This window comes from Oncorhynchus mykiss, chromosome 15 (genome assembly GCF_057628025.1).
Source record: "Oncorhynchus mykiss isolate SJ-2025 chromosome 15, ASM5762802v1, whole genome shotgun sequence".
NCBI classification, from domain to species: Eukaryota; Metazoa; Chordata; class Actinopteri; order Salmoniformes; family Salmonidae; genus Oncorhynchus; species Oncorhynchus mykiss.
In genome coordinates this window covers 5,076,490-5,094,605 of record NC_143036.1, presented here as the reverse complement: position 1 = coordinate 5,094,605, position 18,116 = coordinate 5,076,490, and the positions used below count along the sequence as shown (strand labels likewise).

The 18,116-nt window shown below is 46.8% G+C and overlaps 1 protein-coding gene across 1 annotated transcript in view; it reads left to right on the top strand.

Moving 5' to 3' along the window:
* Positions 1-17,909, top strand: part of LOC110490881 (retinol dehydrogenase 10-A) — a 29,203-nt gene extending 11,294 nt beyond the window's left edge. The window contains exons 3-6 of the mRNA XM_036945671.2: positions 7,283-7,381; positions 10,240-10,385; positions 13,229-13,360; positions 13,831-17,909. Of these exons, the coding sequence (XP_036801566.1) occupies positions 7,283-7,381; positions 10,240-10,385; positions 13,229-13,360; positions 13,831-13,954 (501 nt within the window). The 3' untranslated portion in view covers positions 13,955-17,909. The remainder of the gene's footprint in view (positions 1-7,282; positions 7,382-10,239; positions 10,386-13,228; positions 13,361-13,830) is intronic.
* The last annotated feature ends 207 nt before the right edge of the window (positions 17,910-18,116 follow it).

Genomic DNA, 18,116 nt, shown 5'->3' with positions numbered 1-18,116 from the left:
GTCGAATGTGGAAACTAATGGATTCGGATCAGTCAGCTGTCCTGATGAGCCCGGTATTGGCCTGGTTGTGAGCATCAGGATAATGGACATGGGAAGTTCTGTCTGGTGTACAGAGAGGAGGTACAGTGGTTTCAGCCGTGACTCATTCACAGTTTACAATTTAAGAGGCATTTACAGAGTCCCTCTTCTGAATTGTGGTTTTAAGTAGTGGAGATAACCATGGATAGGGTATTCAACAGGAGAGAGATGCAGTGTCCCTTGATCTCACCGTGCTCATGTAGTGGAAGTTCATCTGGAGGGTGGCAAGAAAAGAGAGAGAGAGAGAGAGAGAGAGAGAGGAAAAGAAGGAAGGCCGTCACTTCCTGTCCTGTCACTTCCAGTCCCTTCACTTCCTGTCCCGTCACTTCCTGTCCCGTCACTTCCTGTCCCGTCACTTCCTGTCCTGTCACTCCCTACAGGCTAGATTAGACGAAAGGGTCATGGTGAGTTGCTGTCTGACCCACTTATGTGACAATTGGTTTCTTGTCTGCGGATCTTGGGCTTGACGTGATGCCAAGCGACAGGAGATAAGTTCCCCTCCCTGCATTCCTGCCCGGCCCAGAGAAAGGAGGCAGCCAGGCAGAAGGGTCGTACTTGACTGGTTTTATATGAGCCCCCCTTGGACTCAGTGCACCTGTAGGCTGGCTGGACTGGGCTAGTCTGGGCTGGGCTAGTCTGGGCTGGCTAGGCTGGACTGGGCTGAGCTGGGCTGGACTGGGCTAGTCTTGACTGGGCTAGTCTGGGCTGGCTAGGCTGGACTGGGCTGAGCTGGGCTGGACTGGGCTGAGCTGGGCTGGCTAGGCAGGATTGGGCTGAGCTGGGCTGGACTGGGCTGGCTGGACTGGACTGGGCTGGGCTGGACTAGGCTAGTCTGGACTGGGCTAGTCTGGGCTGGCTGGGCTGGGCTGGCTGGGCTGGGCTGGCTGGATGTGGTTGGAGGGAGTTAGCGATTAGGGTATTGTGTGTGTGTGTGCGAGTCTGCGTGTGACAGAGTAGAGGGTGTCTGTGTGACAGAGTAGATGGTGTCTGTGTGACAGAGTACAGGGTGTCTGTGTGACAGAGTACAGGGTGTCTGTGACAGAGTACAGGGTGTCTGTGACAGAGTACAGGGTGTCTGTGTGACAGAGTAGAGGGTGTCTGTGTGACAGAGTAGAGGGTGTCTGTGTGACAGAGTAGAGGGTGTCTGTGTGACAGAGTAGAGGGTGTCTGTGTGACAGAGTAGAGGGTGTCTGTGTGACAGAGTAGAGGGTGTCTGTGTGACAGAGTAGAGGGTGTCTGTGTGACAGAGTAGAGGGTGTCTGTGTGACAGAGTAGGGGGGTGTCTGTGTGACAGAGTAGGGGGGTGTCTGTGTGACAGAGTAGAGGGTGTCTGTGTGAGCACTGCTGCTACTCACAACCAAGTCTTTCTCTTTAATGAGTCTGGGAAATGTCTGACCACTGTTGCCCTTGATGGCCTGTGTGTGTGTGTGCGTGTGTGTGTGTGCGTGCGTGCGTGTGTAAACCTGAAGGAAGGTAGTCTTGAGGTCTCAGAGGAAAGAGATTTCAGAATAGTATGGATGTTTGAGTTCAGTACTAGAATGTTTTCTATGCATCAAGTGTTTTTGCTTTGTTGCAAATTAAAGGATTAACCTTTCGATCATTTACAATCACACACCTGACTCTCTCCACTCTCTCCACCACAACGATTCCCTTCTGTCGCTATGACGACACACATCCTCCACTTACTCTAGCCTCAATCAATACAGCAATCAAAACAGAAATGTTGTTGTGGACCTCTCTCTCTCTGTCTCTCTGCCTCTTTCTCTCTTTCGCTTTCTCTCTCGGTCTCTCTCTCTCTCTCTCTCTCTCACCCTCTCTCTCTCTCTCTCTCTCTCCGGCCTCCAGTCAGTGTCAGTTCTCTCTCTCTCCCTCTCTCTCTCTCTCTCTCTCTCTCTCTCTCTCCGGCCTCCAGTCAGTGTCAGCTCTCTCTCTCTCTCTCTCTCTCTACGGCCTCCAGTCAGTGTCAGTTCTCTCTCTCTCTCTCTCTCCGGCCTCCAGTCAGTGTCAGTTCTCTCTCTCTCTCTCTCCGGCCTCCAGTCAGTGTCAGTTCTCTCTCTCTCTCTCTCTCTCTCTCTCTCTCTCTCTCTCTCCGGCCTCCAGTCAGTGTCAGTTCTCTCTCTCTCTCCGGCCTCCAGTCAGTGTCAGTTCTCTCTCTCTCTCTCTCTCTCTCTCTCCGGCCTCCACTCAGTGTCAGTCCTCTCTCTCTCTCTCTCTCTCTCTCTCTCTCTCTCTCTCTCTCTCTCTCTCTCTCTCTCTCTCTCTCTCTCTCTCTCTCTCCGGCCTCCAGTCAGTGTCAGTTCTCTCTCTCTCTCTCTCTCTCCGGCCTCCAGTCAGTGTCAGTTCTCTCTCTCTCTCTCTCTCCGGCCTCAAGTCAGTGTCAGTTCTCTCTCTCTCTCTCTCTCTCCGGCCTCCGGTCAGTGTCAGTTCTCTCTCTCTCTCTCTCTCTCTCTCCGGCCTCCAGTCAGTGTCAGTTCTCTCTCTCTCTCTCTGGCCTCCAGTCAGTGTCAGTTCTCTCTCTCTCTCTCTCTCTCTCTCTCTCTCTCTCTCTCCGGCCTCCAGTCAGTGTCAGTTCTCTCTCTCTCTCTCTCTCTCAGGCCTCCAGTCAGTGTCAGTTCTCTCTCTCTCTCTCTCTCTCTCTCTCCGGCCTCCAGTCAGTGTCAGTTCTCTCTCTCTCTCTCCGGCCTCCAGTCAGTGTCAGTTCTCTCTATCTCTCTCTCTCTCCGGCCTCCAGTCAGTGTCAGTTCTCTCGCTCTCTCCGGCCTCCAGTCAGTGTCAGTTCTCTCTCTCTCTCCGGCCTCCAGTCAGTGTCAGTTCTCTCTCTCTCTCCGGCCTCCGGTCAGTGTTGGGTTTGTTCTAATTAAATTACCATCTGGTCCTTCTGTGTCTCCAGTATTTGTTCATATTTGGTCATATTGTTATATTATATTTATTTATATATATATATATATATTATTATACTGCTCCTGTTGGTCAGACACAGGCAGTAATATGCTCTGACACCCCAGCTGTGAGCAGCTTTGTGTTTGCCAGATTCTGTTGCAGCAATTAGAGGCAAGCAGCGGGCAGGACATCCCGGCGGGGGGCCCGTGGGGGCAGGGCGGCTTTCGTTGGGGAGGGGGGGGTTGTAATTCAGCGGAACTGGTATCCTTGAGGCCCAATTACGGACCGTTCTGATGTAAGACATGAACCCCTGGTCGATTTTCACAGGTTTCGTGTCTGAGAGGTCGCCAGAGGTTACCGGCCGACACGCCAGAGATGCCACGAGAAGCAGGGAATCATGGGAGGCCTGGGGGTTTGGGCAGAGAGCGGAGTGGTCCCTGTTCGCTTGCTATATGTAGGCGGAGGTGACCTAACTAGAGACAGAAACTCTGTCTTCCCTCAATCTCTGACCTCACAGAAATGAATTGTTTTCCTGTCCTGATGGCAGGCAGGCCCAGTCATTGTGCTGCTGGATCAAATCACAACCAAGCCTCCCTCCCTCCCTCCTTTCCCCCTGTACATAATGATGCAGTGTGGGAGTGGGTTCCGGGTTGAGTGAGTTGGCTGGACCAGGTACGGGCATATCTCTGCTCATGCTCCGTTTGCACACACGACCCCACACACCCACCTCCATCTTGGCACGGAGAAGCCTGTCTCTGCTCTTTTCCCCTCCTCTCACCCAACGCCCCATCCCTCAATAAATTCAATATTGCAGCAATTTCAGATTTTAATGTCCTGGAAAAGTGATGTTTGGTTCTGCGTCAGATCTTATTGCAGTAATCTACCTAGCTTACTGTTGCAGAACAGAGTACACCACCACCTTACATTACCATGATCTGCCTGCCAGCTCTTTAAATCCCGCTATTCCGTAGATCATAAAGGAAGATTGTCTGGAAGTGATTAATGCGCCTTCTAGCTTCACACATAACAGACAGAGAGAGAAGAGATATCTACACCAGTCTGGTTATCCGACAGACACAGAGAGATACCTACACCAGTCTGGTTATCAGACAGACACAGAGCGATATCTACACCAGTCTGGTTATCAGACAGACACAGAGAGATATCTACACCAGTCTGGTTATCAGACAGACACAGAGAGATATCTACACCAGTCTGGTTATCGGACAGACACAGAGAGATATCTACACCAGTCTGGTTATCCGACAGACACAGAGAGATACCTACACCAGTCTGGTTATCGGACAGACACAGAGAGATATCTACACCAGTCTGGTTATCAGACAGACACAGAGCGATATCTACACCAGTCTGGTTATCAGACAGACACAGAGCGATATCTACACCAGTCTGGTTATCAGACAGACACAGAGAGATATCTACACCAGTCTGGTTATCAGACAGACACAGAGAGATATCTACACCAGTCTGGTTATCAGACAGACACAGAGAGATATCTACACCAGTCTGGTTATCAGACAGACACAGAGAGATATCTACACCAGTCTGGTTATCAGACAGACACAGAGCGATATCTACACCAGTCTGGTTATCAGACAGACACAGAGAGATCACGGTACCATAAAAGTGTGTGCCTGTGTCCCAAATGGCACCCTATTCCCTATTATAGTGCACTACTTTAGACCAGAGTCCTATGGCACCCTATTCCCTATATAGTGCACTACTTTAGACCAGGGCCTTGGCACCCTATTCCCTATATACTGCACTACTTTAGACCAGAGTCCTATGGGGCCCTATTCCCTATATAGTGCACTACTTTAGACCAGAGCCCTATGGCACCCTATTCCCTATATATAGTGCACTACATTTGTCCAGAGGGTAGTGCTCTATATAGGCCATAGGGTGCCATCTCTCTTTTTTCTCTGACTCTCTCTCTCTCTCTCTTTTCTCTGTCTCGCTCTCTGGCTCTCTCTGTCTCTCTCTTTTCTCTGGCTCTCTCTGTCTCTCTCCTTTCTCTGTCTCTCTCTCTTTTCTCTGTCTCTCCCTGTCTCTCCCTGTCTCTCCCTGGCTCTCCCTGGCTCTCCCTGGCTCTCCCTGGCTCTCCCTGGCTCTCTCTGGCTCTGGCTCTCTCTGTCTCTCTCTTTTCTCTGGCTCTCTCTGTCTCTCTCTTTTCTCTGTCTCTCCCTGTCTCTCCCTGTCTCTCTCTCTTTTCTCTGTCTCTCCCTGTCCTTCCCTGGCTCTCCCTGGCTCTCTCTGGCTCTGGCTCTCTCTGGCTCTGTGAACTGAACTCCTTCAGGGTATGTTTAGAACTCAGTGATATAATCTAGAACTCTGTGTGTTTCTCTTGGCTTCTCTGTTTCATCAAGTTCTACAGTATGGACAATCCTCAACCAACAAAGTACTACTATGGTTGACTCTGTAATACAACACCTAATGTGATAATAAAACATATATATATATATATATATATATATATATATATATATATATATATATATATATATATATATATATATATATATATATATAAATGGGGCAGATGCAATTTAACACCATAACACGTTATTTTTTTAATTTTTTTTTCACCTTTATTTAACCAGGTGAGGCCAGTTGAGAACACCTTTATTTCACCAGGTGAGGCCAGTTGAGAACAAGTTCTCATTTACAACTGCGACCTGGCAAAGATAAAGCATAGCAGAAAGTTGTTCTGTTGTTGTTATTCCTCCTCGACACCAACACCTCAGGTCTAAGTGAAGTTAGCACTGTTAGGCCCTCCCTAGTCTTCATTCTCCCTCAGTGTTAGTCTTCAATCTCCCTCAGTGTTAGTCTTCATTCTCCCTCAGTGTTGGTCTTCAATCTCCCTCAGTGTTGGTCTTCAATCTCCCTCAGTGTTGGTCTTCAATCTCCCTCAGTGTTGGTCTTCAATCTCCCTCAGTGTTGGTCTTCAATCTCCCTCAGTGTTAGTCTTCCATCTCCCTCAGTGTTAGTCTTCAATCTCCCTCAGTGTTGGTCTTCAATCTCCCCCAGTGTTGGTCTTCAATCTCCCCCAGTGTTGGTCTTCCATCTCCCTCAGTGTTAGTCTTCAATCTCCCCCAGTGTTGGTCTTCAATCTCCCCCAGTGTTAGTCTTCCATCTCCCTCAGTGTTAGTCTTCAATCTCCCTCAGTGTTGGTCTTCAATCTCCCCCAGTGTTGGTCTTCCATCTCCCTCAGTGTTGGTCTTCAATCTCCCCCAGTGTTAGTCTTCCATCTCCCTCAGTGTTAGTCTTCAATCTCCCTCAGTGTTGGTCTTCAATCTCCCCCAGTGTTGGTCTTCCATCTCCCTCAGTGTTGGTCTTCAATCTCCCCCAGTGTTGGTCTTCAATCTCCCTCAGTGTTGGTCTTCAATCTCCCCCAGTGTTGGTCTTCAATCTCCCCCAGTGTTGGTCTTCCATCTCCCCCAGTGTTAGTCTTCCATCTCCCTCAGTGTTAGTCTTCCATCTCCCTCAGTGTTAGTCTTCCATCTCCCTCAGTGTTAGTCTTCAGTCTCCCTCAGTGTTGGTCTTCAATCTCCCCCAGTGTTAGTCTTCAATCTCCCCCAGTGTTGGTCTTCCATCTCCCTCAGTGTTATGTTTCTCACCGATCCCGGTAAATAGAAGTTTCAGTAAGGCACAGATCTAGAATCAGCTTAATCCTTCTTACATTTTTATGTTAACCATTAGAGGGAAGGCCAAAGGGCTCTGGTCAAAAGTAGGGCACTATGTAGGAAATAATGTGCAATTTGGGATACACAACCTCTCACTCTTTCTCTCTCCTATCACTATCTCTCTCTCTTTCTCCCTCTCTCTCTCTCTCATTCTCTCTCTCTCCTATCACTTTCTCTCTCTCACTCTCTCTCTCCTATCACTTTGAGTATTGTTCCACTTGGGCAGCACAGAGGGCAGTCAGTGGACAGCGGTTGAATTGCATTGTGGTCCATGGTGAGTGAACGGGGACCTGTGATTGGTTCTGTCAGCGGGTCTTTAGAGCTGGGCACAGCGCTGGGTACTGGATCTGTGTGGGAAAGAACAGACTCATACAGTAAACCATCTCTCTTCTCTGTGGTGTGCTCTCTCTCCCTCGTTCTCTCCTGTTTTTCCCTCTGTTTGTCTGTCAAAAAGTCTCCCTCTCTTCTCCATGGTGATGTAGAGAAAGGGAGGGAGAGAGCGGGAGGGAGAGAGAGAAACAGAAAGAGGATCAAAGGGTTTTGGCAGAGACAAACTGCACCAGTAAACTAACCTTCCTCTCTTTTTTTCCCTCCTTCCCCCTCTTCTCTCTTTCCTATAGACCACCAAGGCATTCCTTCCCAAGATGTTGGAGCTGAACCACGGCCACATTGTGACGGTTGCCAGCTCTCTGGGGCTATTCAGCACAGCTGGTGTGGAGGTGAGTTACTTCACATGAATGAGACACTCTCTCTCTGCGGTTGGTTAGTTAGTAGTAAGTACTATGTAGTACACACAGACACAGACACAGAGACAGCGACACAGAGACAGCGACACAGAGACAGCGACACAGAGACAGCGACACAGAGACAGCGACACAGAGACAGCGACACAGAGACAGATATTCGCCTTTCTCATATTATTCCCCCCAACTCTGGAAATTTAAAGAACAGAGATGAGCTTTGTGGGCCCTCTGTCTATAGTAGGGGGGGTCTGGGGGTCTGTTACGGGGCCCTCTGTCTATTGTAGGGGGGGTCTGGGGGTCTGTTACGGGGCCCTCTGTCTATTGTAGGGTGGGGGGGGGGTCTGGGGGCCTGTTACGGGGCCCTCTGTCTATTGTAGGGGGGGTCTGGGGGTCTGTTACGGGGCCCTCTGTCTATTGTAGGGGGGGGGGGGGGGTCTGGGGGTCTGTTACGGGGCCCTCTGTCTATAGTAGGGGGGGTCTGGGGGCCTGTTACGGGGCCCTCTGTCTATTGTAGGGGGGGTCTGGGGGCCTGTTACGGGGCCCTCTGTCTATTGTAGGGGGGGTCTGGGGGCCTGTTACGGGGTCCTCTGTCTATAGTATGGGGGGGGGGGGGGGTCTGGGGGTCTGTTACGGGGCCCTCTGTCTATTGTAGGGGGGGTCTGGGGGCCTGTTACGGGGCCCTCTGTCTATTGTAGGGGGGTCTGGGGGCCTGTTACGGGGCCCTCTGTCTATTGTAGGGGGGTCTGGGGGCCTGTTACGGGGTCCTCTGTCTATAGCTTGGGGGGGTCTGGGCGTGGGCGCCTGTTACGGGGCCCTCTGTCTGTAGTTCGGGGATCTGGGGGCTTGTTACGGGGCCCTCTGTCTATAGTAGGGTTGGGGTCTGGGGGCCTGTTACGGGGCCCTCTGTCTGTAGTTCGGGGGGTCTAGGGGGCCTGTTACGGGGCCCTCTGTCTATAGCTTGGGGGGGTCTGGGCGTGGGCGCCTGTTACGGGGCCCTCTGTCTGTAGTTCGGGGATCTGGGGGCTTGTTACGGGGCCCTCTGTCTATAGTAGGGTTGGGGTCTGGGGGCCTGTTACGGGGCCCTCTGTCTGTAGTTCGGGGGGTCTAGGGGGCCTGTTACGGGGCCCTCTGTCTATAGCTTGGGGGGGTCTGGGGGGCCTGTTACGGGGCCCTCTGTCTGTAGTTCGGGGGTCTAGGGGGCCTGTTACGGGGCCCTCTGTCTATAGCTTGGGGGGGTCTGGGGGGCCTGTTACGGGGCCCTCTGTCTATAGTAGGGGGGGGGGTCTGGGGGGCCTGTTACGGGGCCCTCTGTCTGTAGTTCGGGGGGTCTAGGGGGCCTGTTACGGGGCCCTCTGTCTATAGCTTGGGGGGGGTCTGGGGGGCCTGTTACGGCGCCCTCTGTCTATAGCTTGGGGGGGGGTCTGGGCGTGGGCGCCTGTTACGGGGCCCTCTTGCGGGTTACAAGGCCCTCTGTCTGTAGCTGGGGGGGGGGTCCTCTTACGGGCCCCTCTGTTTGCAGCTGGGGGGGGTCTGGGGCTGGGCCCATAGGGCCCTTGGCCCTGAGTGAAGAACAGGCTGACATGTCTCCGTGGGAGGGAGACATCTTCATCAGGTTCTTTGTGAAACCATCGCAGCTCTCTCAGTATTCACATCACAGCCAATTCACTCTAAATGGAGGGGACTTTGTTTTCACATTTTTTTTGTGTGTGGGGGGGGGGTCATCTTTCGTCCAGGCCCCTCACTGTGTCTTTTTGTGTGTTATCTGAGTCAGTGTTAAAAGGATTTGATGTGGTCATTTGTCCCGGGGACAATAAGAAGAGTGGCTGTAGCTGTCACTCTCTGTTGTGTGTTCCAGAGAAGCCTTCTAGAATGCTTCTTTAATATTCTAGAACACACATGGACTCCCTTTCACTCCCTCTCTCCATTCCAGAGTGGTGTCATTTTCATTCTGTCTTTAGGCACCGCTACCCCATTGCCTTTTGTTTTCCTAGCTGTTGTTGCACAGGCGGGAACTCATCCATAACCATTAAGTCTCTCTTCAAAGGGACTGGAGCACAGTCAAGGTTTTAACCTATAATACTTCATAGAAATTGAATGTGATTTTAAGGCAGGAGGGACTATTCATTTTAGGAACCATAGTTTGGCAGGCATGTCACGTGGGCACAGTCTCATCTCCTTTATCCTCTCTGGGTTTGCCCAAGCTGCTTTTGAAGATTAGGCCCCCGGCAAACCATCAAACCCTCCCCGCCCCATAAATCAATCCAACCCCAACCCAACCCAATCCCAGCCCATAACCCAATCCAATCCCAGCCCATCCCCAACCCAATCCCAACCCATTATCCAACCCCAACCCATAACCCAACCCATCCCCAACCCTATCCCAACCCATAACCCAACCCATCCCCAACCCAATCCCAGCCCATAACCCAATCGAATCCCAACCCATAACCCAACCCATCCCCAACCCAACCCAATCCCAGCCCATAACCCAATCCCAACCCATAACCCAACCCATCCCCAACCCAATCCCAGCCCATAACCCAATCCAATCCCAGCCCATAACCCAACCCAATCCCAGCCCATAACCCAACCCAATCCCAGCCCATAACCCAATCCAATCCCAGCCCATAACCCAATCCCAGCCCATAACCCAATCCCAGCCCATAACCCAATCCCAACCCATAACCCAACCCATCCCCAACCCAATCCCAGCCCATAACCCAATCCCAACGCCCATTCTATTCCAGTGTAATTCTACGACTGTGTCTTTACTCCGGTGTGATAGCTACACAGGATTTAACAGGGACACCTTTTCCTCTCATGACCCCCTATAGGATTACTGTGCCAGTAAGTTCGGGGCCATCGGCTTCCACGAGTCGCTGAGCCACGAGATCAAGGCTTCGGATAAGGACGGCATTAAGATGACCCTGGTGTGTCCCTACCTGGTGGACACGGGCATGTTCAAAGGCTGCAGGATAAGGTGAGACATCCATCAATCAATCAATCACTCAATCAAATAATCAAATAATCAATCAATCAATCAAATAATCAATCAATCAATCAATCAATCAAATAATCAATCAATCATTAAATCAAATAATCAATCAAATAATCAATCAATCAATCAATCAAATAATCTATCAATCATTAAATCAAATAATCAATCAAATAATCAAATAATCAATCAATCAATCAAATAATCAATCAATCAATCAAATAATCAAATAATCAATCAAATAATCAAATAATCAATCAAATAATCAATCAATCATTAAATCAAATAATCAATCAATCAATCATTAAATCAAATAATCAATCAAATAATCAAATAATCAATCAAATAATCAATTAATCAATCATTAAATCAAATAATCAATCAAATAATCAAATAATCAATCAATCAAATAATCAGTCATTCCACTCAAATCAATTAATCATGAGGTGATTCATAACATTTTCGTAGTGCTTTGTCACTTAGCATTTAAATGGCTATTTAAATATACGTTGGAGGTTAATAATTAAATTAAATTATTTAAATTATTAAATTAAACGAAACCAGGGAGCCTACTGCTAACAGCAATGTTCCTTAAAAACAAATTCAGTCACGGAGCAAATTTCCCGTCTACTGAGAGCGCACGCAAACTTCAACGTTGTGAAAATTCTACTTATGACGCGCGTTTATTGTGACCACTGACACACTACCCACTTTGAGTTACAGTTTTAACATTGGACCAGTAGGTCACTGTGGCTATTTTATCATAATGTAGATCTATCAGAGTGCCCGATCATCAAAAACTATGGAGAAAATGCATCCCATAATAATATCCTACCATCAAAAACTATGGAGAAAATGCATCCCATAATATTTGAACATGGAAATAGCTGTTCTGTCATTCAGACTACAGGAGCGGACAATGTGTGGTGTTCGATGTAGACCTACATTCCATCAGACTTTGGAATAAAAACACACGCCAGGGCTTGACCTTTAACCTGTTGATCCACTTGGTCCTTCAGACAAGGAGGTGACTGAATATTTTGTGTTTAATGCAAGAAACCACTTTACAAAATAAAATGCATAATTATTCCCAAACCATTATTACAGGAGAATCAGTCAAATGATGCTACCCCTCTGCCTATTGGCTACTTATCTTATTCAAACCTCTCTTAAAATACAACACTGCCCCTTTAAGACAGAACAAAAGCTCTCCGTTACCTGACTGGCTTTTCAGAGATGTCTGGAAATATACAGGTTTATGTGCTCTTGTAGGAAGCAATCACTTCCCCCATTGCTGACTATAAATTAGCTATAACTTGGCTAATAACTCGCTAACTAGAAAGATTATGTACAAATATACACACATGGCTACATGCAATGGGCTAGTGATGTACTGCAATGCACTGTACTGTATTGTACTATACACTGAGTGTACAAAACATTACGAACACCTGATCTTTCCATGACGTAGACTGACCAGGTCAATCCAGGTGAAATCTATGTTCCCTTATTGATGTCACCTGTTAAATCCACTTCAAATCAGTGTAGATGAAGGGGAGGAGACATGGTTAAATCCACTCCAATCAGTGTAGATGAAGGGGAGGAGACATGGTTAAATCCACTCCAATCAGTGTAGATGAAGGGGAGGAGACATGGTTAAATCCACTCCAATCAGTGTAGATGAAGGGGAGGAGACATGGTTAAATCCACTCCAATCAGTGTAGATGAAGGGGAGGAGACATGGTTAAATCCACTCCAATCAGTGTAGATGAAGGGGAGGAGACATGGTTAAATCCACTCCAATCAGTGTAGATGAAGGGGAGGAGACATGGTTAAATCCACTCCAATCAGTGTAGATGAAGGGGAGGAGACATGGTTAAATCCACTCCAATCAGTGTTGATGAAGGGGAGGAGACATGGTTAAATCCACTCCAATCAGTGTAGATGAAGGGGAGGAGACATGGTTAAATCCACTCCAATCAGTGTAGATGAAGGGGAGGAGACATGGTTAAATCCACTCCAATCAGTGTAGATGAAGGGGAGGAGACAGGTGGTTAAAGGAGGATTTTTAAGCCTTGAGACAATTGAGACATGGATTGTGTATGTGGGCCATTCAGAGGGTGAATGGGCAAGACAAAATATTTAAGTGCCTTTGAACGGGGTTTGGTAGTAGGTGCCAGGTGCATGGGTTTGAGTGTGTCAAGAACTGCAACGCTGCTGGGTTTTTCAGGCTCAACAGTTTCCCTGTGTGCATCAAGAACGGTCCACCACCCAAAGGTCATCCAGCCAAGTTGTCACAACTATGGGAAGCATTGGAGTCTACAAGGGCCAGCATCCTTTCCACACCTTGTAGAGTCCGTGCCCCGACAAATTGAGGCTGTTCCGTGGGGCAAAAGGGAGCGCAACTCAATATTAGGAAGGTGTTCTTAATGTTTTGTACACTCAGTGTACTGCACTTTTCTATGGAGTTGACTAGTGCCTTAACCTGTATGTCGATGTCAGTGTTTCACCTAGAGCTCTACCAAACCAAGGGACACCCTCTCTACCTCCCCTGACAGGTGTACCGTGAATACTGTTCCCCTCTTTAGTGACAATGGTTCCCCCCCCGCTGTGGAAGTGGAAGGGTTTCTGTATCTGAACTGGCCTGTTCTAGGTGTGGATATCGATAGACATGGTTTAGATAAGATCAGACTTGGTTGTCTGTTGTGTACAGACTCTAACACTACGTTGCTGAATAGCACCCTGGGCACTTTCCCCTTGTGTTTATGTGTGTGTTCTGCCCTCGTTCTGGCTGTCTCTAACTGTTATGACACTTCCTGTCTGTACAGGAAAGAAATCGAGCCATTCCTGCCTCCCCTGAAGCCAGAGTTCTGTGTAACACAGTCTATGAGGGCCATTCTCACCGATCAGGCTATGATCTGCACCCCACGCATAGTGTATATGGTTAACTTCATGAAAAGGTCAGTCCAGTCTTTCTCTCTCTGTCTTTCTCTCTCTCAATTCAATTAATAAATACATGCTTTATTGGCATGAATGGGTGGTTGCCATCTCTACTCTACTCTCTTCTCTTTCCACATTCCTCTCTTCTCTTTCCACATCCCTCTCTTCTCCTTCCACATTCCTCTCTTCTCTTTCCACATCCCTCTCCTCTCTTTCCACATCCCTCTCCTCTCTTTCCACATCCCTCTCCTCTCTTTCCACATCCCTCTCCTCTCTTTCCACATCCCTCTCCTCTCTTTCCACATCCCTCTCCTCTCTTTCCACATCCCTCTCCTCTCTTTCCACATCCCTCTCCTCTCTTTCCACATGCCTCTCTTCTCTTTCCACATACCTCTCCTCTCTCCTTTCTACAGTGTGTTGTGAATGAATTAATGTCTCTAAATGAAGAGCTTTGTGTATCTGACCTCTGTTTTCTCTCTCCTCTCTACAGCTTCCTGCCCTTCGAGGCCATCGTTTGTATGTACAGGTTCCTCGGTGCTGATAAGTGTATGTACCCCTTCCTTGCCCAGAGGAAGGAGCTGATGAACAACAACGAGGCTAAGGGGGACGTCTAGGGGGCGCTGTTGCCGCATGGTGGGGTGGGGCCCATAACCCTAGAGGCACAAGGATAAGACCACTGAGGGTGCATGGAGGAGGAGGAGGAAGAGGATTTAAAAAGACTGAATCTAGACTGGTGAACTTGCATTGAGCAGATACAAAGGTCCTCTGAAACGATACCAGCTGTGTACTAAACAAAGGATTTTATTTCTCTTAGTTTTTTTTTTTCATATTGTCTTTTTATTTTTTTAATGTTTTTCTTCTTCTAAGGTTTGTTTAAAGAAACCAACCATCTATATACTGTGTCAATAGTTGTTTTTTTTTTATTTTTTATTTTTAAATCATATGAAAAAAAGGTATTAACTATTTACGTAATGTAGTCACCAACTCTCTATTTAGTATCTTTGTGGAAATATACAGTATGTTACTGTACAGTAAAATCTTATCACTTTCACTTTCTCTTTTATTTGTAGACATGCACTGTAATATTAATTAATAATTCTCTACACGGCCAAGTCTCTGTTAGAAACGGTTCAAAAATGGCATTTTATCACCAGGACCGACATGCAAAATAAATTTACACACGTACGTGTTATTCAATCATTGCCGCAACACAGCTCACGTTTCTCGGCGAGCGTCTGGGTAGCCAGGTGCTGAAATTAGAACTGCAAGTCCCGCCTCTCCCATCTCCTCATTGGTTGTTAGGAGCATATACCCACATGGGTGATTGAAAGATGAACTGAGGTGCACACACTCCAGTCCAGTTGGTGGTGGTAATGCACCTTAAAGTTGGTTGCCATCCGCCCATGTAAACTCCACAGAAGAAGAAGCCTGAAGGAGGAGAGATCACTAGAAACAAACCCTTTTATCTGTGGATTAATTGTAGGAGTAGAAGGACCTTGTTGCATTTCAGGTAAAACAACAACCCAATGTTTATATCCCTGGACAAATTAGCTAGCAACAGAAAGCGAGCTAGCTAAATTTGACATAAATGTTTAATGATTTTGACCTGTCCACAAATTAATATAGTTGGTTCAGAGTTTGTTTTGATATTTTCACTGGTCAGGTGTGGGTGGACAAAGTCAGCATGCGCGCAAGCAGTCTGGTCAACATGTTAGGGTTGCATATTTCTGGTAATTTTCAGAAAATTCTGGTTAAAAGATTCCCAGAATCAAGATGGGGGGGGGGGGGGAGACAGGAAATCCTGTCCCCTCCAACCAGAATTTCTGGACAACCTGGGGATTTTGGGGAAACAATACCCAGCAACCCCTGCGGCTCAGTCTAACCAATCATGCCATGATGCTCCAAATGGTTATTCAATCATGCTGTAGCGATCCGAGCTTGCGTTTTATGTATTTTAATTCCTTCAGATCATATGAAGATCTTCCGATTTATTCCATCTATTTCAAACAGTTCATATTAGTTGTACCTACCGGCCATTGATTTGGGTAAATCTATCAGCCAAATGTCTCGTTAATTTAATGTAACTTGGCTTTCAGCAGTCGACTTACGATCTTTATCACACTTCTGACTTATTGATGGCCGTATCAATCACCACATCGTAAGGCGTACAACGCCGTTCAAAAGGGTTAACTTAGAAAGGTCCTTGTTTTCCATAAAAACATACATGAAATGAGTTGCAAAGAAATTAAATAGGAAAAATAGTCAAAATGTTAACAAGGTTATAAATAATGTATTTTTTCCTTGAAATAATAATTGTGTCCTCTTTGACAAACTTTGCTTTTGTCAGAAGAATCATCCGTTTGCAGCAATTATAGCCTCGCAGACTTTTGGCACTCTAGTTTTTTGAGGTAATCTGAAGAGATTTCACCCCATGCTTCCTGAAGCAAGTTGGATTGGCTTGATGGGCACTTCTTACGTACCATACGGTCAAGCTGCTCCCACAACAGCTCAATAGGGTTGAGATCCAGTGACTGTGCTGGCCACTCCATTAGAGACAGCTGGTATTCTGACTGCTTCTTCCCTAAATAGTTATTGCATAGTTTGGCGCTGTGCTTTGGGTCATTGTCCTGTTGTAGAAGGGAATTGGCTCCATTTAAGCGCCGTCCACAGGGTATGGCGTTGCAAAATGGAGTGATATCCTTCCTTCTTCAAGATCTTCTTTACTCTGGACAAATCTCCCACTTTACCACCACCAAAGCACCCCGAGACCATCACATTGCCTCCACCATGCTTGACAGATGGCGTCAAGCACTCCTCCAGCATCTTTTCATTTTTTCTCCATCTCATAAATGTTCTTCTTTATGAAGCGAACACCTCAAACTTAGACTCGTCTGTCCATAACATAACTTAGACTTTTCTCCCCAATCTTTCTCTGCCCAATGTCTGTGTTCTTTTTCCCATCTTAATATTTTATTTTTATTGGCCAGTCTGAGATATGGCTTTTTCTTTGCAACTCTGCCTAGAAGGCCAGCATCCCAGAGTCGCCTCTTCACTGTCGCGGTGCAGTGTTTTGTGGGTAATATTTAATGAAGCTGCCAGTTGAGGACTTGTGAGGCGTCTGTTTCTCAAACTAGACACTCTAATGTACTTGTCCTCTTGCTCAGTTGTGCACCGGGGCCTCCCACTCCTCTTTCTATTCTGGTTAGAGACAGTTCTGTGAAGGGAGTAGTGTTGTATGAGATCTTCAGTTTCTTGGCAATTTCTCACATGGAATAGCCTTCATTTCTCAGAACAAGAATAGACAAAAAAAATTCAGAAGAAAGTTATTTGTTTCTGGCCATTTTGAGCCTGTAATCGAACCCACAAATGCTGATGCTCCAGATACTCAACTAATCTAGGTATTTCTAATGTATTTCTAATGATCAATTATCCTTTTAAAATGATAAACTTGGTTTAGCTAACACAATGTGCCATTGGAACATAGGAGTGATGGTTGCTGATAATGGGCCTCTGTACGCCTATGTAGATATTCCATTAAAAATCAGCAGTTTCCAGCTACAATAGTCATTTACAACATTAACAATGTCTACACTGTATTTCTTATCAATTTGATGATATTTTAATGGACGAAAAAAAGTGTTTCTTTCAAAAACAAGGACATTTCTCAGTGACCTCAAACCTTTGAACGGTAGAATGAAACCAATGAACAGCCCTTTTATCTATCAGTGTGTGACGTGTGTGAGGAGGAACTATGTCTGGTCTGTTTTCACGTCTTAGCTCAGTACGTTCAGTAGTGTCTCTCTCTCTCTCTCTCTCTCTCTCTCTCTCTCTCTCTCTCTCTCTCTCTGTCTCTCTCTGTCTCTCTCTCTGTCTCTCTCTCTGTCTCTCTCTGTCTCTCTCTCTGTCTCTCTCTCTGTCTCTCTCTCTGTCTCTCTCTCTGTCTCTCTCTCTGTCTCTCTCTCTGTCTCTCTCTCTGTCTCTCTCTCTGTCTCTCTCTCTGTCTCTCTCTCTGTCTCTCTCTCTCTCTCTCTCTCTCTCTCTCTCTCTCTCTCTCCAATGTCCTCCACCATTTGCATAAAGTGACAGTGAAAATGAAAACATTGGTTGATCTGTTTTGCGAATAGAGTACCACGTTGCCCTTCGTGGAAAACGTTGACTGCCGCCAGGTTTGCAAATTTCTGGTAACTTTCCCTAAAATCCCAAGAGTTTCAAGAAATTCTGGTTTTTAAAAGATTTTCGGATTTAAAAAGACGGTAAACCAGAATCGTCCAACTTGTTTTGCTGCTTGTATATTTGATAAACTTTAGGCGGGAGGAGCAGGACTGCAGAGTTTTATGACTCGTTGAAATACATTCCAATAGGCGTCAGTCCTCCAGTGATGAGCCTAAATTCTCTACCTCTTCATTTGCCATTCATTGACGGTATGACACAAGCCTCATTTTGTAATTCTTTCTTAAAAAACTGCTCTTTTTTTTTTAAGCAGATTGTGGTTCTGATGTTTTTTTTGTTGTTGTTGTCTTTTAACTAACTTAAAAATGAATAAAGTGATTTTAGATTATTTGATTATTACGTGGCGTGTCTGTCTCCTCTTTAAGCCGGTATTCAAAAAGAGACTCAGAGTGCTGATCTAGGATCAGTTGTGTCTTTCAGATCATAACACAACATATAACATAAGCACTGATAAGCACTCCTAGACTGAAACAGTGCTGATCTAGGATCAGTTGTGTCTTTCAGATCATAACATATAACATGGGATGGCGAGGACTGATAAGCACT